This window comes from Dermatophagoides farinae, chromosome 8, assembly GCF_024713945.1.
Source record: "Dermatophagoides farinae isolate YC_2012a chromosome 8, ASM2471394v1, whole genome shotgun sequence".
NCBI classification, from domain to species: domain Eukaryota; kingdom Metazoa; phylum Arthropoda; class Arachnida; order Sarcoptiformes; family Pyroglyphidae; genus Dermatophagoides; species Dermatophagoides farinae.
The window spans coordinates 2064556-2086659 of record NC_134684.1 but is presented as its reverse complement, the minus strand read 5'-3'; the positions used below and the strand labels follow the sequence as shown (position 1 = coordinate 2086659).

Here is a 22104-nt window from a genome sequence, read left to right as displayed (position 1 = left end):
TGAAGAATAACAGTATGAATGAAAAAACAAAACATTCAAACACGCAATGCTTATTCTCACATTGACATGAATTCAGAAAAGAATTCATGTAAAGTCAATGTTTTTCTTCACATCCATCGACAACGATATTCATTCATTAAAAACTTTGAATTTATTGGCGCATTTTTTTCGGATTCTTCTTCTTTTTCTTCTTCATTTCACAACTAATGTTTACATTTTACAATTTAATAATTTTTTGTTCTTTTTTTGACCATCGTTTTCCTCATTGTGAAAATATTTTTTTTTTCATTACGTGCCACCACCATCACCACCACCACCACCTGTATGCAATGCTAAATCTGTAAAAATTTCTCATTTAACTCTGTGTGTATGTGTGTTTGTGTATGAAGAAAAAAAAAATTCAAACAAAATTCAAATCCATCCAAAATTTGATTGACAAAGTTTTTTTTTCAAAAAGATAAACAATCTATCAAGAAAAAACAAAACAAAAAAAAATCTGGTAAATATCTCATATGTGAATTTAAAAAATTCATCAATTCATCCATATATAATGATGATGATCATCATCATAAATATGAAACGAAAAAACGGTAAAAAAAGAGAATTTGTGTAGAATTAAACTTTTTTTTTCTCTCCTGCAGTAATAGCGAAAAAACTAATAATTACATCCAATGTAGATTATAGATTCATTTATATTACATTGTAAACATTGATAATATCATATTGGTATGGTAAACACATGAATCGAATCAGCCAGCCAACAAAAAAATTCAAGTTAATCGTATTTAAACTTTTTTTTTCCTTCTTCATCATCATCATCATCATCTTAGCCATATCATTTCTTTTCTTTGTTGGTATTTTGTACGCATTTCATGATGATCATGGAACTGAGAAAACAAAACAAAAAAATTCTACCCTATTAACTATAAAGCTATCATCATCATCATCATCATCATCAAAAGTGATTACTGATCGAGGCAAATTCGTTGTCTATGTTATTCCCCATATCGCTAAAGTTCTTGTTGTTGTTGTTGTTGTTGTTTTTCTTATTAAGCTTTATTATGTGTCTCTGTATGTGTGTGTGTGTGTTGTAAATATCCCAAACAACTGGTAAAAACTTTTCTCCAATGAATATTTGAGACTATATCATCATATAATAATAATAATAAGACGACGACGTTTCTGATCTTAAAATCATATATAGAATCAGAAAAAAAACAACTATGATTATGATGAATCATTGTGATGATCATCATTGCCGATTCGTTGATTTTTTTTACAGTTTTTAGTTTGTTTTTTTTTTGGTCTTGAAACTGATATATTTTTTTTCTCTGGAATTTTTTTTTATATTTCTAAATTTCCATTCGGATAATTCTGTCTGTAAAATCTTTTAAATTTATTCATTTATTCTTCAAAAAAGATTTATGCTCAGAGAGAGAGAGAGAGAGAGAGAGAGAGAGAGAGAGAGAGAGAGAGAGAAAATTCTTGATTCATATGTATATGATACACTTGCATTTACACAATGCACAGATACAAATTCAAATGAAAGTGAATGAATCTTTTTTTCTTTACTGAAATTTTTTTCCGCTTTTCTTCATTTCACATTTTTTTTTCTATTTTTCTCATTATGTTTTTTTGTTGTTGTTGTTGTTGTTGTTATTATTGTTTTGTCATTTGTGTGTTGAATCTCATGAAGATTCGGTTTTGTTTTTTTTTTTGAAGAGAAAAATATTCTTATTTTATCATTGAGACACATTATCATGCATGCATGTGTGTATGTGTGTGTGTGTGTGTATGTTCGTTTGTTTTGTGGACATAGTCAAAACAAACGAACCATGTCAATGACAATGACTGATTCATCCATTATATTCCATTTCCCTCATTTTCTTTTTTTTTTTTTTTTTTTTTTTTTTTTTTTTTTTTTTGGTTTTTGTGGAAACAAAATAAGCGAAATGAAAATGATGAAAAATTGTGGGCATATAAAGAGAGAGTGAAGAAGAAAATTTGTTATTTTGTGTTTAGTTTTTTATCATCAACATCATCATCATCATCATAAGAATTATATAAGATTCACTACGATATTCTGTATGCTTATATATTGATATAATGAAACACACTACTTGTCATTTTTTTTGTTTTTGGGTTATTTTTTCCACATAATTGTTTGTCTTTCTCTCTGTGTGTGTGTGTAAGTTTTTCTTACTCCATTCTAGCCATTTGATTCAAGTGTAACAACAACAATGACAACGACAACAGAATTAACATATGTCAAAAGCAGCAGCAGCACTACTACTTACTACTAAAGAATATAATTCTGAAACAATTTTTTTTTCTTGTTTTTTTTTTATTTTCAAAAGACATTTAATATATATATACAGCATGCGTAATGTGATCTTGATGATGATCAGAATTTTTTTTTCTTCTTTTGTTTTTGTTTTATTCTTTGTTTTTTTTTCTCTCTATTCGGTTACCCATTGCCATTTTTACTTATTTGAACTTTATTATTCCCATGAAGACAATAAATTTTCACCATAGAAAAGATGAGTAAAAAAGAATCAAAAAAAAAAATCAAAGAAAAATCTCATGAAAGTTATCCATGATGATGATGATGATGATCATGAGCATTGAGAATTGAGTGAAATGGAAAATAAAATTTCTGTTTGAAATCTAAATTCTAATTCAATCTTCCTGTTGTTGTTGTTGCTGTTTTTGTGAAATAGAGATTTGCCTTTTACTTTTACTTTTGTTTTTTTCTCATTTTTTTCCTCATTTGGTCATCATCATCATCATCATCAGTTACATTTCAACCAGGAATCCCAAAAACACACAAAATAATAATAACCAAGTGGAAAAAAATAAATAAATAAATAAAATGAAGCAAAAACAAAAACAAAACAAAACAAAAATGAAAGTGAACGAAAAATAAAAAAAAAAAAATTTCAAATGCGAATTGTTCCGGTCAAATAAATTACAATCACATCATCATCATTAGTCAAAAAAAAATTGAAAGAATTTTTTCCCTTCTTCTTCTTTCTTGTTTACTTTACTTTACTTTACTTCACTTATTCAATGATCAATGATCAATGATCGTGTGATTGTCCATTTTGTAATAGTTTAAAAAATAACAACAACAATCAAATAGGCCAACCAAGGCAAATATTTGGCCAACAATAGATTAGTTTTCTTCGCTTTTTTTCGATACTATACATAGTTTTCATAGGCCGGTTTTGTTCATTCAAAAATGATTGAATTTGAATTCTTCTGGCAGCACCCACATTGATATCTATATTGAATTTTGTGTTGTTTGGTAAAGTTTTGGATATATTATTATATTGACGGTTGATAACTTTTTTTTTTTTTTTTGGTTTTGGTTTTGGCTTTGGGAATGTTATTGGAACAATCATTAACTCTCTATAGATGTGTCATTATCTATTGGTGAGAGGCTAAATCTCATTTTTTTTTATTTTACTCACTTTTTCTTTATCGCTCTAGGGTTCTAGCATATAGGATTTTTACCATAGTGAAAAATCATAATCAACATTTGACAGAGATGAATCTTTTTTTTTGTCCTTTTACTGTTGGTTGGTTGGTTGGTTAAGAAAAATTCTGATGTTTGCGTGCAATTTTCATCATCATCATATTGGTGGTTTCAATTTTTCATTTGGCTCATTTTTTTTCCAAAAGTTTACGGGTGCTGAAAAATAATGAGGAGGTGGAAGAAAAATAAATGTCCAAAGAATAAAATCGAATGACAATTTTTCTTCTTCGGTCTTTTTTTTGGCAGATCTAAACAGTTACATTTTTTTTTTGTTTGTTTGCCAAGATATAAAATGTTTGAAAATCCATGGATTTGATAGATTTTTCATCAAAATCAACGACATACACACACACACATGGCAAGGTGGATTTTGCTTGACAATGGAAAAAAGTTAAAGAATCCAAAGTGAAATGAATGAACAAACAAACAACAAATTTTCATGACAAAATACAGAACTAAAGAGAGTGAGAATGAAAATGAAACAAGAACGAATAACTTTGATAACACCGATGGCTATGTGTGTGTGTGTGTGCAAGATTCAACGAATCAATTGAAAAATAAATTGTTTCACTTGAAATGAATTCTTGGTGTTTTGAAACAAACAAACAAACAGAACAGAACAGAACAGAATAGAACAGAATAAAATACAAAGTAACAGAAAAGATTTGTCCACACCAACAACAATACACACACACACACACATATCGATTTGTGGTTTTTTGTTTTCTTACACCACCACCGGGATTGATGTGTGCTTGTGGTTTGTGTGAAGTGATGACAAAAATAAATGAATGTTTTTTTTTTGTTACTTTTTTTTTATTTGTCATTCTGGTTTATTGAGAAACTTTTTCTTCGATCATCTGACAATATAGTATAATGAAGAAAAAGGGAAAGAAAGAATGAATTGAATCGAATTCTGGCCACTTAATCAAAGTGTGTGGGTGGCTGATTTCCAATAATGATGATGATGATGATGATTATTTGGCCCGTGTTTGATTGAAATTAATCTATGATGTTTGCTTTGTTCATTTATCTCGTTTCTTGATGATGATGATGATCGTATATATTGTGGTTCAACATTGATTCGTTTTTCTATTTCGATAAATTTTTTTTTTATTTATTTATTTTCATTTTCACAACCAATTTTTCTTCACATCGTTATTGTTGTTGTTGTTGTCGCTGCTTGTTGTTGTTGTTGTTGTTGTTGTTGAAACTATAAATTGTAGCCATTAAGTATTATTATTATAACAATATTGTACAAAACACACACACACACACACACACACACACACACACAGACATGAAATGAAATGAAACTTTTACATTTAATAACACAAAATGATGACAAGATGAACGTGGTTTTTTTTCATTTCTATCAAGACAAACAAAAAAACAAAAATGGCCAAAAATAAAGATGGTGAAAAATGGCCATACATTTTTTTTTCTTTTTTGTTACCATTGAAGACCACCAGAGAAAGGATGATTTGGTTCTTTCATAAACAAGGTTTCTATGTTTCTGGTTTCTATTTCTGAATTCTTTCTTTGTGTAAGAAAAGAAAAATAAAAAATTTTCTGATTAATGCTGAATGAAGATGCTTGCTTGCATTTTTTTTTTAGCTTCCTTCCTTCCATTAGTTTATTTTTTTTACCATCTATATATATATGATGATGATGATGATTCCTACGTTTTCATTTTTGTTTTATATGTGATATTTTTTTCACCCCTGTTTTCTTCATTTCATTCTCGGAATCTTTTCGGATTACATCCATGATGATGTTGGTGAATGGAGGAAAAAAAACGAAATCTGTGAAATGAAAATTAAAACGGAAATCTTACCAGCACCTTGATAATAAAAAAAAAGATTATGGCCTAAAAACAAAAGATAAACCTAACCTATTCATAATCCTTTGTTGTTTGTTGGTAGAGAATATGATGGTGTTTTTTACTTTCTTTTCTATTTTTGTCATCATCATCATCATCATCATTTTTTTTTGGAACTGAGCAAAACTTTTTTTTTCTTTGGCCATAATTAATAACAGAGATAATGATAATAATAATAGCAACACATCATCATCATCATGGCTATGAAATGATAATCAAAGATTTTTTCTTTTTTTTTTTTTTGTTTTGTCACTATCAGCCATAAATAAATGAATTTTAGCCATCTTTGTTTAATCTGATTTGATTATTGATTTCTATCTATCATTGAACATTATTATTCGGAGAAGAATAAAAAAAATATCACATGGATTAGTGAGAGAGAGAGAGAAGCAAAATAAACACACAGACACACACACACAAAAAAATTGGCAGACATTTTATTGACAATGACAAAAAGAAACAACAACAAAAAGAAGATAATAAAAAAAGGAAAAATGAATGATGAACATATACATAAATTCACATGATGATGATGATGGAAAGAATAGAACGATGACAGAGAGAGAGAGAGAGAGAGAGAGAGAGAGAGAGAGAGAGAGAGAGAGAGAAAATTATGACAAAAAAAAAATTAATTGGTCTCATGTTACCAAAAGAAAAAATCCTGAATGAATAGAAAAGGGAAAAATAATCATCATCCAACAATACAAACTGTTCCAGAAGTGTGTGTGTGTGTGTGTGTGTGTCAAAATCAAGAAAATGATATTCATATATTAAAAAAAACAGATTGCCATTTTGTTTTTCTACATTATTTTGAAATCTTTTTTTTTTGTTTTGTTCTGTTTCCTTTTCACTTTTGAAACCTTTGAAACATCATTGTTGTTGTTGTTGTCGTTGTTGTTGTTGTCGTCGTTGTTATTATTGTTGTTCATCATTCATCAGTGTTCACTGTTTATTGTTTGTCATTTTTACACTTCAGATCCATTATGTATGTGTGCATGTGCATGTGCATGTGGGTATACGTTTCATTTTCTTGTTGTTAACAACAACAACAACTCTTTCATTTGGAAAAACATTTTTCAACAAAACCCTCATTGCTTCCTTCCTTCATCGCCCTTCTACCCCCCCCCCCCAAAAAAAAATAATACACGAATGTTTATGAAGCATAAAAGTGACAATAATTTAACCAAAAAAAAAAAAAAAAAAACATTTCTAAATAAATACAAAGAAAATTGCACCATACATCTGCACAATACAACTACGATGAATAAAGATTTTTTTCCTTTAGTTGAATAATATTTCATTTGTATGCATACATTCCAGTCATGTTTCTGAAATTTCACTCTTTCATTCTTTTATTCATTCTTTCTACACTTCATTATTCTTATTCTTGTTCTCAATTTGCTTATTTGTCTCATTATATTTACTTGCTTGTTGCTATTATTATATAAAGTGATTCATTTTTGTTTTCCTTTCTCTCTCTCTCTCTCTCTCTCTCTCTCTCTCTCTCTCTCTCTCTCTCTCTCTCTCTCTCTTTCACTCTCTCTCTCCATATATCACTTTTATTATATAAATTTTGGTTTTCCCCAAAAAAAGTCCTTTTTGAATTTTTTTTTTTTTTTGGCAACGAATATGAAGAAAAAAAAATGAATGAAAAAGCTTATTGAAAAGCTCCAAAAATGTAAGAATAAAATGTATTTTTCACCAGTTTTTTTTTTGTTTTCTGGTCTCACAGAAACATTCAAGCTCGATGATCATAGCGGTGATAATGATGATGATGATGCTGCTGTTGTTTATTTGTTTATTTTTCTTGAAAGAATTTGCCTAGGTTTCATTATCATTATTATGCAATAATGATAGTTCCATACAATGTACCATCATGGTGAATATAAACCAAAAGATATATATACAAGATATGGCCGTCTGTTGGTTTATTTGACTTGATTTTTGATTCATTCATTTTTCTGGTTCGTTTTTTTTTTTTTTTGGTTTATTGTATTTTAGTAATGATTAGATGTATTTTTGTGTGTGTGTGTGTATGATCATTATATGGCGACAATCCATTTAGTTTATTTTTTTTTGGGTATGAATAGTAGACCTACACGATGTATATTTAATAATTTACATTATAAGCAATGAACGCAATTTATATGATTTATGTGAAATGGAAAAAATGAATGAATAAATGAATGATGAGCGATAAATGAACGAACGGGAAAAAATGAACAAAAAAAAAGAAAAAGATTGGTTCATGAAAAACATTCAACAAAACAAAACAAAAAAAAATCGTTGCACACATCATCAATGGACATGTTGTACAGATTGAATAGATATGATATAAATATAAATATAACCTAACTGTATTTCCATCATCATCAGCAATCATTGCAAATCTCATTTTGATGATGATGATGATGATAGTCAATTTTTGTTTCCTATTTTATTTAACCCAATATTCCAAATTCTTTTTCGATTTCTTTTTCCATCATACATCATATATATATGAATTTAATACTAATAAATAATTAGCACATTAACCTTTCATACAAAAGCAAAAAGATTTGGATAGCAAAAATCTCACTATTTTAATAATTTATGTGAATAATTTTTCCCTTTTTCTCTCTCTCTCTCTCTCCAACAAAAAAAAAATAAATAATTCCATAGAAATGCAATGAGGAGAAGCCAACATTTTTTTTTTCATTTCTGCTGTTCAATAAATATTCCAATCGCTGTAATTGGGTACAGCAGCAGTTCATCATCATCATCATCATCATCATCGTCCCGTTGCCACCATAATCGATTGACAAACAACAACAACCCCATTAAATGTGAAAAAAAAAAATTTTTTTGATCATGAATATCCAAAAAAAACCGATCAACATCATCATATAGACAAAAAAAAAACAGCCGCACATAAGTGTATTGTGTGTGTGTTATCAATAAATTGTTTGAAATAAAAAAAAAATTTGAATTTTCATCCAAAAAAAAACATTTCAATGATTCTATGAATAATATTTCATCTCTCTGCGTTTACATCATCATCATCATTGCTCGCCGTTTGTTGCCTTGCATCCACACACACGCACACACACCAAATTGCCATCATAATAACGTTTTCGGTTGTGTTATTGCCGACAAGAAAAAAAAATTCTGGGCAACAACAACGACAGCAAATATTCTGGCAATATTAAAAAGCTATATTGACATTGGATAGAAGCGATTGGAAAAAAAGCGTATCGAAAGTTTTTTTTTCAATTTTGAAGGAATTTTCACAAAACCAATATTTGTATCTTTCACTTTCTCTGAATTTGTGGGTGGGGGTGTGCATGTGTGTGTGTGTGTGCGTTCAAAATTGAATAATATGGACATTTAGCAGCTATAGCAGCACACACACACAAAAAGAGAGAGAGAGAGAAGAATTTTCATAATCTCAAAGCAATGTTTCCATAAATTATTGAATGAATCATGATTTCATTGATGTTTGTTATAAATGTAAATACAAAATGAATGACAGATAGCTAAGAAAAAAAAAGAAAAGAAAAGAAAAAGGAAGGAAAAACATTCAAAATATTCAATCATTTTTCAAAAAAAAGAAAAACGAATAACTGTTTTTATTTTGGTTAGGTATAAACAAAATAAGAATGATGTAAAATAATGAAAAAAGCAACCATCATCAAAAACGTTTGTCAAAATCAACAACAACAACAACGACGACGACGACGACGACTACAAAATGGCAACTATTTGATTTTATCATCATCAGAAAATGTTATTCAACCACAACAACAACAATCAAAGACCAAAATCAAGACGAATGACCGGAAGTTGCCATCATTATCAACATTCACAACAAAATATAGAACGTCTTTATCATCATGGACAATCATAATCATTTTGATCAATACAATTTCTTTGATAACAAGTTCAGGTTTGTATTTGAATGTTTGTTTGTGTGTGTGTGTGTGTGTGTTTTGAATTTGATGAATTAATAATGAAAATGAAAATGAAAATAGAATGACACAATGATAACATAATGATATTTGAACACACGCTGATTGTCAAAAAAAAAATCAATGAAAGAAATCTTTATGACACGTTTTGATGGCCACTTGAGATTTTTGAGATTTTTCATTTAAAACATTTGCAAAAAAAAAAAAATACAGATCATTCCATTATATTACGATTTTTGGTTGGATTATTTAAATGAAAAAAAAAATTGAATTCATATATAGTCATTTGTTGAAAAGAAAGAAAATTTTTTTATAAACTCATCATCACCATCATCATCATATTTTGTAAATCTCAAAAAAAAAAACGATTATGATGATTTTTTTCACTCAAAACGGTAGCGAACCAAAAAAAAAAAAAAATTCATTCCCATAAGATTGGCTATGAAAGAATTGAGAATTCTCCGCTCATATCCACAAAAAAAACCGCAGGAGGTTTCTCTTTTCAAATATTCTATATGGACATATATATATTCTGTGAAACACACATTTTTTTCTTTTCTTTCTGCCTGTCATCAAGTCTTTCTCTCTATATTAACCGATAAGAAATAGGATGAGAAAAAAAAATATTCTATTTCTCTATTCTTTATGTCTTGAATTAAAATTCTGTTCATAAGCAGTTTTTTTTTGTTTTGTTTTTGTCATATTATATAGGGTGGTCGAATTTTTTTTTTGTTGATCATGAAAAAAAACCTATGATGTTTGTTTATGGTCATCAACCGAATAACCCGATAAACCAAAGAAAAAAAAGAGAAAGGGAGAGACAACAACAACAACAAAAATAATAATCGATTAGATTTTCACCCAAATTCTAGTTTCTAGTGACAATAAACATATACAGATGAAATTCATTCTTTTTTTTTGCTGTTGTTGTTGTTGTTACATTGAAATTTATAAATTTCAAACCGTGCATGAAATTTTTTTTGTTGTTGTTTCGTTTCGACAACAACAACAATAACGAATGTATATCGACAATCACAAACAGAATCGATTTTCATTACTATGTGTGTGTGTGTGTGTGTGAAACCTAATTCTGGTCATGCGAATGCATCATTCCCACATGGCCACCATAATATAACAACTAAAAACAATTCGATTATTTATTTTTCTTCTTGGTTTTTTTTTCTTTTTTTTTTGTTCATTGTCTTATCTATCTGTCTGTCTATGATTTTTGATATTATTTCTGCTTTTATGCGTTTTTTTTTATTTATATACATTATTACATAATTTCCTAGATGATGATTCGTTTGTTTATGCTCGAAAAAACATTGATATCAACAGTGTTGTCATTGGTGGTGGTCGTAATAATCATCTATGTAGCTTATGTGGATCGGATACTTTTGCTTGTGGTAGTACAATAATTACTTCTTCATCTTTTTTTCCATCATTGATAAAAATAAAACCACCACCATCAACAACAACAACAACAACAACAATAAAATCAGGATCAAAATCAATGACAACAAATAGACAAAAGGTGTACAATAATAATGAACAAAAATTTAATACGATTGACCACAATACCGATGATGATGATGATGATAATAATGGTCATCATTATTACAATGAAAATAAATTTCAACAACTACGACATTCATCATCATCATCATCATCGAATTTTGATTCAAATTTAATATTGTTATATAAGCCTCTAGCACAAATAAAAAAACAGTTTTTTCATATTGAAACAAATTTTTCTACAACAGCCATCGATTCATTTTATTTGAACAACAACAACAACAGCAACAACAACAACAATGATAATAATAATAATAAAGTGAAACAAACCAAAAATGAAAATCAAACGACAATCACCGATAAACAACGTCGACATTCCATTGCAACATCATCATCATCATCATCAACAAATTGTACATGCATTCCGCTGAATTGGCAATGTGATGGTGAACCTGATTGTCCGGATTCTTCCGATGAAATCGGATGCGGTAAGTAAAAAAACGTAATTTTTTCTCATTCCTTATCAAAACGAATATATTTGAACTAAGCACATTCGTTATAGTATCCGTTGATTTATTTTTCATTTCATTCAAACTAAATTCAAAACATGTTCGAATGTAATACAAAAAAAAATAAATACATGTACAACGTTACTGAATATCTTCTTATCTCTTTTATTTTCAATCCTGTATATAAATAAAAAAAATGAATGAATGAATGAATGAGATGATTCTATCGGTCAACAAATAAAAACAACCATATATGGCAACAAAAAAAAAACATGATCAAGAACAATTTATATAAATATAATATATATCGAACGAACGATACAATAATAATAATAAGAATTAGAGGTTGTTTTTTTTCTCATGTGAAAAAAAATGACAATTACTTTCCAACATACATACATATACACATCTACACATAACATCACAATACATTGACGATGTGTAATTTTTTTTTTTTTTTGTAACTTTGTTATTACTCAAAAAAAAAGAACAGAAAAAAATATCAGCACAAAATGCCAATTTAATCGGCGATTAAAATCGATAATATACATTTGTGTTTTGCATTATAAAGTATACAAGCAGTAATAATAATAAAAAAAAAATACGAACGTGAGTAAAAAAAAAATTGAGACAAAAGTTATTGGTGACGACGGTATGTTACCATGTTTTGACACATGTATGTATGTATGTACTGACATGTATAAATAGAAAAAAATACGGTTTTTGTTCGATGCCAAGAAAAAAAACAACAAAACAGAAAAAAAACAAAAAGAGGAAAAATTCCATACAACAAAAAAAAATTATAGATACAAAATATATGGGTTGGAAAAAAACAAAAAACAAAATCTCATCGATTTTTAATATATATGTCGATCCAAAGAGTCAAAAGGGAAACAAAATTATTATTATCATCATCATCATCATTACCATGATCATCATTATGATGATGAAAAATTTCCAGTTGAACTAAAGTTGCTAATTATTATTATTACCCAAACAAACACACACCCACACACACACAAACACACATGGAAAAGAATATTTATTTTGTTTCATTCCAATTCATTCTGTGAATGAACTTTTTTTTTCTCTCGTTCATTTTACCCCTTTGGCTATAAATAATTCGATTCAACATCAGCAGCAACAGCAACAATCATTACGGATTCATTTTTTTTTTTTAATTAAACGAAATAACAAACAAACAATTACCACTTTCATTTTATTTCATTTCATTATATATATTATCTATCTGTATAAATACGGAAATCATTTTTTTTTGTTTCTTGTTCCTGTTATTCGGCAATTTTTTTGTGACCGCAAAAAAAAATTGGTGATTAAAATTAATTGAAAAAAAAATCATTGAATTCACTAGAAGCAAAAAAAAAAACAAAAAAAAAATTCAACCAGAATCACATCAAAATTTTCAAAAAAAAAAAAAAAAAATTCTTCAATAGATGTGTAGTGAAGTGAAAAATGAATTTTTTTTTTGTTTTGTTTTGTTTCATCATTATCATTTGCTAAACACATTTCTACATTTCATCTGGTTTAGAATGGGAACAGAATAAAAACAAAAGGAAAAATTCTTCATTATGAGATATTGCTCTTCACATACACAAGAATCGAATGTGAACCAAAATAGACACATTAGTAGTTTATAGTTTTTTCTTTTTGTTCGGTTGTTGCTTGGTATGTGTGTACGAAATTTTGAAACGTGATCTGAAATCTAAAACCATATTCTATTCATTATCATCATCATCATCATCATTATTATTTATCGTCATTATCATCATCTTGAAAAAAATCATGACAAAATTCCATCTGTTTTTTTTTCTCTATTCATTTGTTCATTTTACAATTAGCAGACAGATAATACAAGCAAAAGAAATGAAAATAATAATAACAAGCGATAAAAAAAAACACCAAGAACAAACAACCAAACAGAATTATCATTTGAATGAATTTGTTTTTTAGATGTGATATGTGATGAGATTCATTCATTCATTTATTCGTACCTGCCCCCCATTCTTCTTTTCTGAATCATTGTTTCAAATGATGATGATGATTATTGTGTTGATGTCGATCTTGGCAAGATTAATTAATAACATTACAAAATAATAACCAATGACAAAATTCTTTCAAACAAGTACAATAGATTCTCAAATACTGAAAACAAATGACATCAAATTCATGGCAAAAAAAACTTTTTTTATTTTTTTATTTTCACTCACTCTTTCACTTTCTTCATTCATCGTTCCGACACAGTATGATTGTTGGGCATGTATTTTTTTTCTCTCTCAACAAATAATAATAATGATAATAATGATGATGATGATGGGGTTCCATAAAAGTTATGATGATAATGTTGTCGTAAAATATCACATAAAAAACCAGGCCAAAAACAACTGATGTTCTTTTTTTCCTATTTCTACCCAAGTTTATGACTTTCTCTCTCTCTGAATTCTAATTGATGTGTTCTTTTTATTTTTTATTTTTATTCATCATTCACCAATTTCAAAATCAAATTGAATAGAAAAACCAAATTGTTCATCAAGCAAAGAATTTAGCTGTGTAACCATATCAAAATGTATCAATAAAGAATTATTTTGCAATCAATTTGATGACTGTGGTATGTATGATGATTATTGATTTTTCAATTAAAAAAAGAAAAAACAAACAAACAAACAAAAACAAAACTTTTTTTTTATTTATTTACTCAATTTCATTTCATAATATAATTGTCAATAGGTGATAATTCAGATGAAATCGATTGTATGGCAAGAGAATGTGATATTGAAAACGAAACACGTTGCGATAATGGCCGATGTATACCAAGTGAATGGCTTTGTGATCATTATGATGATTGTGGTGATCTAAGTGATGAAAGATGCATTGATCGTATGTAAACTTTTTTATATTTATTTTTTATATTACACACAAAAAATCGAACAGTAAAAACAATTGAATGAATAAATATGGATGTCATATAAACTTTTCCTTAGCTTGTTCGCCGGAAGAATTTCGTTGTCAATCTGGCCAATGTATTCCATTAATCTATCAATGTAATAATAAAACCGATTGTCCGGATATGTCTGATGAATTTGATTGCCATTATCGTACGATATCATCACAATCATTGCCAAACGATACGTATGGATCATCAAAAATAACCATATTAAATGTGAATAAAAATCAAAATAAAACACAAGAAATTGATGGTGGTGGTGGTGGTGCCAATAATAATCTACTAGTAGTAGCCAAATGTCCAAACGGACAATTCATGTGCCATAATGGTCTTTGCATTTCCGAATTATATCATTGTGACAATGATAATGATTGTGGTGATTGGTCGGATGAAAAAAATTGTGGTAAGTAACAAATATCATTTAGTCCGGAAGTGAATGTAAAATTTTTGTTGTTGTTGTTGTTGTTGTTGCATTTCTGTGAAAAAAAACTAAAATTTATTGTTCTATGGAACAAAAATTACATTTTATACTTTTTGGTGTGTGTGTGTATGTGTATGTGTGTGCGTTTGTATTTGAAAAATGAACAAGATAAAACGATACAATGAAAGAAACAAAAATTAATCAATTATTAATCAATAAATTTTATTTTTATATACAGTGGTACCTTGGTTATAACGATATTAACGATTGTTTCTAATAACGATGGTCAAATCTTTAAAATGGTTACCATCGTTATAACCGTGGTACCACTATATAGGTATATAACGTTCGATTTTCTGTTATTGGCAGTTTGTTAAAAAAAATCTTGAAATCAAACGATTCGATTTTTCTTAACTTGACTTGATATTACTCCCTTACGAACAATAATTTCCTCTATGATGATTGTGTGTGTGTGTGTGTGTGTTTGCGATCTCCAGAGAGAAATTAAAGCAATTTGTTTGTGTCTGAACATTTTTTTTCCTGTGTTTGTTTGCTTTTCCCATTTCAACCTAATGAAGAATTTCCATTCACCAAAAACAGATTCTGGTACAATAATTAGTGTGTGCGTATGTGTGTGTGTGTTGATAATTATGATGTTGAAAGAAAAAAAAATACGGAAAACTCAATTTTATTTTCCTCATCATCATCATTTGATTCTGTTTCATCATATTTTTATAATTGATTTTTCATAGATAAATGTAAAATAGATTTCATAAGCGAAGAATATTCTGAAAATTTTTCTTATAACAATTACCACATGTGGTAAATTTTTTTTTGTTCAAATTCAAATATTCAAATATTCAATAGGAGAAAAGAAAAAAGGAAAAAAATTTTTTTCTACATTGACTAAATTGAATTTTTGTAATTATGTAAACAAATTCTTTTCTGATTATAGATGGCCATTTCAAGTGTCGTGTTACTGAATTTCCATGCCAGAATGGACAATGTATAAATCAAGATTGGCGTTGTGATGGTGATTTTGATTGTGAAGATTTTTCTGATGAATCCAATTGTCGTATGTATTATTACTATTATTTAATCATTAGTATCCGTTTTCAGAATAATACAAAGATCTTAAATTGAATTTTTTTCACATTTAATGATTATTTTTTTTATATAGCAAGTCAATCATGTACAAAACAAGAATTCCGTTGTCGATCAGGCCAATGTATTCGCAATAGTCTCCGTTGTGATGGTGACAAAGATTGTTATGATAATAGTGATGAAGAAGGATGTTTAGATAATTTAGAATGCACTAGTGGTAATTTCCGTTGCCGTGATGGAACATGCATCAGCTTAACCAATGTCTGTGATGGTGCTCCGAATTGTCCGGATGGTTCAGATGAAGATACAAATTCGACGTGCATTGCAAACATTATGGCTTGTCATGAAAGTGGCTTTCCATGTCAACATATTTGTGTTGCAACCACTACCGGACATTATTGTGCCTGTAAAGAAGGCTACCGTAAAGCTAGTGATGGACGATCATGTATTGACATTGATGAATGTTTGGTCGGTAGCCTTCGATCGGATTATTTAGAACATTATGTCAATTTTCGCTTCACTGATCATCATCATCATCATCCCGAACATCAACACCATCGTAATCAAGCGTTGACACTGCCAAATATACAAGTGTGTTCACAAAAATGTGAAAATTCTGTTCCAGGATTTCAATGTTCATGTGCCAATGGATATCGACTACGGGTCGATAAACGACGATGTAAAGCCATTCAAGCGCCTGAACCAATTTTGCTTGTCGCAAATTTTAATAACTTAAGGTATGCAAAATATGTTTCTTAACCAACTTTTACATTAATCAATCATATTTTTCTTATGCAAAAATTCGTTCAATCATTTATATAGAGCTTTAATTCTAGATTCAACTATTCTAGTCAATAATTATTATGCGCCATTATCATTTAATAGACTTTATTCTGAAATCGATTCTATAGACTCACTGTCTATAGATTCATTGAATTCAGAACTCATTTACAACGATTATCATTATAAGAAAAATCTTTATTTTTGGACCAATTCAAAAACAAGAAAAATTTTTAGTGCCTTTGTTGAGATCAATCCAAAAGATCTTATTGCTTCAAATCATTCTTCCGTCAATCACCAGCTGCCTTCCCCATTATTGCCGATTAGGCTTCAGAATGTGAAACCCATAATAGAAACCGGCATTGTTGAACCAAATAGTATTGCTGTCGATTGGATCAACGATAGAATTTATTGGACCGATTCTGGTGCTTCAAGAATCGAATATTGCAATCTGGATGGTTCAAATCGTAAAGTAATGTTTGTCCATTCGGTGGAGAAACCGAAATCTATTGCCATAAATCCTGATAAGAAATCCATCTATTGGAGTGATTGGGGCCAACCTGTACGTATTGAAAGTTCGTTTATGGATGGTTCCGCCAGACAAATTATTATAAGTGCTTTGCTTATGAACCCTACTGGCCTTACGATCGATTACCCAGCCAACAAACTTTATTGGATAGATATCAAACAAAATTTGATTGAATGTTCGAATTTGGATGGTTCCAATCGTTATACCATAGTACATGATGAAGTACAGTATCCTATTACATTGACCATATTCGAAGATAATCTTTATTGGACTGGTCTTAAATCAACAAAAATTAATATTGTCAACAAACTGAGTGGAAAGCTTATATCTACAATAGAAACGAGCCATGACAATTCTACTAATGACCAATTGAATATTAATGTCAAAGTATTTCATCCATTACGACAGCCAGATATCGAATTTAATATTTGCCATTCACATACTTGTTCTGACATTTGTTTGCCTAACAATAATTCTTATCGTTGTCTTTGTCCATTCGGATTCAGTTTCAGAGATGAAAACAGCAAAAAATGTAAGAAAGATTCCGATTCATTGTTGCTGTTTACTCGTCGAAATGAAATTCGAGCCATAAATCTCTCGAAGCGTAAATTAATGATTGAACAAAATAATCCATATGAAGAATTTAATCTGGATTATGTTCTTCCTATTCTTCGCATTTCTTTTGTTGTTTCCATGGATTATGATTGGTCAACATCAACCATATTTTGGTCCGATCTACTTAATAAATCTATCAATAGTGCTCATTGGACTGGCCAACATCAAAAAGTCATTATTAGCTCTTCATTGGAAGCGCCATCAGGAATCGCTTATGATTGGATCACAAAAAATATTTATTGGGTCGACACAGGACGTAATGTAATTGAAGTGTCTAAAAACAATGGTTCATTTCGTTCACTTGTTATATGGCAATCATTAGATCAGCCTCGGGATATTGTTCTAGACCCACAAACAGCTCTAATGTTTTGGTCCCAATGGAATAATCATACTGCAAATATTGAAAGATCCGGAATGGATGGTTCATTTCGTATGAAGATTCATTCAACCAATCTAACAAGACCACATGGATTAGCTATTGACTATGCAAGTAAGCGTCTTTATTGGACGGATTCTAGTAAATCACGAATTGAATACTCTTTTTATGGTATGTTTTAAATGATCAAATTGATTGAACAAACCAATTATTTTATTCCGAGACATGATTCTATTCTTTTTTTTCACGTATCCAGATGGATCCGAACGACGTACTCTTTATTCAGCAAATATTCGTCAGCCTTTCGCTGTAGCAATAAAAAATGATTTGGTTTATTGGTCAGATCTACATTTTCGAAATATACAACAAGCTAACAAAATCACCGGACGTATGAGTAGCATTGTGGCCGAAAATCTTGACAATCTAATGGATATGATCATATTTCAATACAACCATAGTACATCTCGAGATGATTTTCGTAACTCGATTAGAAATATTTGTCATAGATCTAAATGTTCACATTTATGTGTTTTGTCATCCAATCAGCCTGGCTATAAATGTCTTTGTCCTATCGGAATACGGCTATTTTCCGATAACATTACTTGTGCATCAGATATGCAAAAATATTTGATCATGACAACACGTAACGATATTAAACGTATATCTCTTGATACAGAATATCGTTTTGATGTACGTTTACCACTCAATCAAAGACTATCCAATGCTTTTGTTTTAGATGTCCATTTTCAATCCGATACTGTGTACTGGTCAGATACTAACGAAAATGTCATTTATAAATCGAATATTCGGAATGGAGAAATTCAAAAAATACTAAATTACGGTCTTAGTGGCGTTAATGGTTTGGCTATCGATAATGTTGGCCATAAAATTTATTGGACTGATGCCGGTCGAAAACGAATCGAAGTGTCTAATTTAAATGGAATGTTTCGAAAAGTTTTGCTAAGTAAAGATCTTGATTCTCCTCGTGCTATTGCTCTCAATAGTAAAAGTGGTCACATGGTTTGGGCAGATTGGGGATCACAAGTACGAATCGAACGTGCCGATATGGATGGAAAACGACGAGCATTGATTGTGAATGAAAATCTTGGCTGGCCAAATGGAATCACTTTTACCAAATATGGTCGAATCATATGGACAGATTCAAAAACTCATAAGATCGAGATGGTCGATTTGAATGGCAGTAATAGGCGAACCCTAATCAAAGATTTACCATCACCATATGGTATTACCATTATGGATGATTACATTTATTGGACTGATTGGCAAACAAAATCAGTTAATCGACTATATCTAAGTTCTGATTATGAATCATATGTATCTGCTCAAATGAATTCTAAAATGGAGATGGTTTCAAAATCATTGAACAATTTGGTTGACATTGTTGCTGTGAATAAAGTTCCAGATGTATCAATTCTATCTAATAATCATCATATGAAAACGATATGCCGTGAAAATAATAATTGTTCACATTTGTGCCTTCTGAATAGTGACCCCGGTTATTCTTGTCATTGCCCTTCTGGTGTTGTCCTGTTAGATGATTTGACAACTTGTAAATCAGGTAATTTGTATGCTAAGAATTTCTTATCGTTCGATTAAAATTATTGTTTCTTTTTTTCTCGTACACACAGAAATAAGTGAACAAATATTGATTGCCTGTGAAAACAATATTAGACGTCTTTCATTAGACATTGAAGATTGGATCGATATTTATTTGCCAATCAATAACCTAATTGATGTCGTATCGTTTGATTTTCATTATCGTCACGGGCAAATTTTTTATGCTGATTCTCAAACAAATGAGATACGATCATTGAAAATTGTTTCAGGAAAAAATCTAAGCCAATTAGCTGAAGCAAGTTTATTGAAAACAATAACTATTATCACTAGTGATAATAATAGAAAAATAACAAGCATCGCTGTCGATTGGATCGCTGATAATATTTATTGGAGCGATCAAGAACGTCATATAATCGAAGTGGCCAGAATTGATGGTTCTTCACGAAAAATATTGATCGATCTTGATTTAGATGAGCCAAAATGTCTAGAAGTGATGCCTAATTCAGGTTTTCTTTTCTGGATCAATGGTGGCAATAATCAAAAAATTGAAAGAGGTTTGATTGATACTCTATTGTTATTTCCATTATCATTATTATTTTTATTTATTCATTTTTTTCATCACATAAAAAAGCTTTTTTAGACGGTAGTTCTCGAATCAAATTGATTGATTCAAATATTGGATTAGTTAATGGATTGGCTGTTGATGATGGAATTGAAAATCATGATAGAACGCCTCGTATCTATTGGAGTGATGAAGTGTTGAAAAGAATCGAAACAGCCATTGTCGATGGCACTCAACGAAGAATCATAATTGCTTCAGGATTGACATTACCATTCAGTATTACAGTATTGGGTGATTATATCTATTGGTCGGATCTTTATCATAAAGTTGTCGAAAGAGCAAATCGTTGGACGGGTTTCAATTATGATTTAATTAGCGATAATATTGAAAACATCAAACAGATCAGAGCGGTTGCTGAATCAAAGCAAAAAATAGATTTTTATTGGGAAGAAAATCCCGATAATCCAAATATACCACATTCAAATCCATGTGCCCAACAGAATGGACAATGTAGCCATCTTTGTCTTTTTCGTTCACATGGATACATATGTGCATGTCCTTTGATTATTGATACACCATGTTCGACTGGTAATTATTTAATTAGCATAAAATTTCAAACAATTTTTTAATGTTTAAAACTATCAGTTCCTGGACAGACTAATAATTTAACATCAACAAAAACATTTGATATACAAACATCAGATTGGAATCCAGATATTGATGTTCAACAAAATTTAGATGTTATTGTGAATACTACACAAAAAACTATTGTCGTTGAATCGAATGAATTTTCCATCAATATTGAATCGAATGAAAAAACCAATCCATTGAATGATAGCAGTCTGATTGATGAAATTGACAATCATGTTGTAAATCAATCCTGTATATTGAATCTATACAATTACAATATACCTATGGTCAATATTTCTGAATGTATTACATCGACATTCAATTTTTCCGGTATTTATGATCAATTTCAATGAATATTGTGAATATTTTTTTTTTTAAATACCAAAACTTTATTTATTTTGTCATCATTGCATACATGATGTAGGAGATTTTTTACAAGTTGCCTGCAAAGTTTTATTGATTGTTTCTACTTTAGTTATTGTTTGTATCATCATAATGTTTTTATTTAAACGGTAATGTGTTAATGAAATAATTGTATATAAATATTGATTATTGATTTTTTTTTCATTAGAAAATTACGAAAAACAGATAGATACAAACATCACCACCAAAACCATCATCATCGATCGAACAATGTTCATAATGATTTTAATAATAAACGAATTGAACATCATAATACATCATTACCGCCACCACCACCACCACCGACGACGGCGACAACGGCGCTATTGTCATCACAGCCACGAATTTTGGATGAAATTTTTCCACCAATCTATAGTGATTATAGTAACAATATGAATATGAATATGACACCCGTAGTCAATGTTCAATCAAAATTATCATCAAACATTAAAACTATTAGAATTAATGATGATCCTTTTAGATCTCAGCATTTTATCTATGGCGATGATGATGGTGATGGTATTCGTATGGAAAATCCTGTCAATCAATATCCACCAACCATTCAATTTAATCGAAAATTAATTAATTTTCAAAAATGAATTATTTGTAATCTAATTACTGATAACTGCCAATAATAATTTTGTGCGTTATTTTAATGAATAAAATTTTTTTTTTTTTTTTTTAATTTCAAAGTTTCAATTCTGACTGATAGATGGCGAATTTTTCCACATTTGGGCATTTTAGCTCCATCATG

At 29.4% G+C, this 22104-nt stretch overlaps 1 protein-coding gene across 2 annotated transcripts; it reads left to right on the top strand.

The window, feature by feature from the left end:
* The first annotated feature begins 59 nt into the window (after positions 1-59).
* On the top strand, positions 60-22000 carry LOC124496260 (low-density lipoprotein receptor-related protein 4-like). 2 transcript variants are annotated; one of them, XM_075733529.1, is made up of 16 exons: positions 60-590; positions 8082-8909; positions 9042-9345; positions 10660-11370; positions 13922-14017; positions 14137-14286; positions 14391-14756; positions 15730-15849; positions 15955-16615; positions 16701-18349; positions 18435-19757; positions 19828-20310; positions 20388-20906; positions 20964-21278; positions 21373-21460; positions 21520-22000. In XM_075733529.1, the coding sequence occupies exons 3-16, from the start codon at positions 9072-9074 to the stop codon at positions 21947-21949; spliced, it is 7185 nt and encodes a 2394-aa protein (XP_075589644.1). In that variant the 5' UTR covers positions 60-590; positions 8082-8909; positions 9042-9071; the 3' UTR covers positions 21950-22000. The 2 variants fall into 2 exon arrangements, with proteins under 2 accessions (XP_075589644.1, XP_075589643.1); XM_075733528.1 differs by having other exon boundaries at positions 8082-9345.
* The last annotated feature ends 104 nt before the right edge of the window (positions 22001-22104 follow it).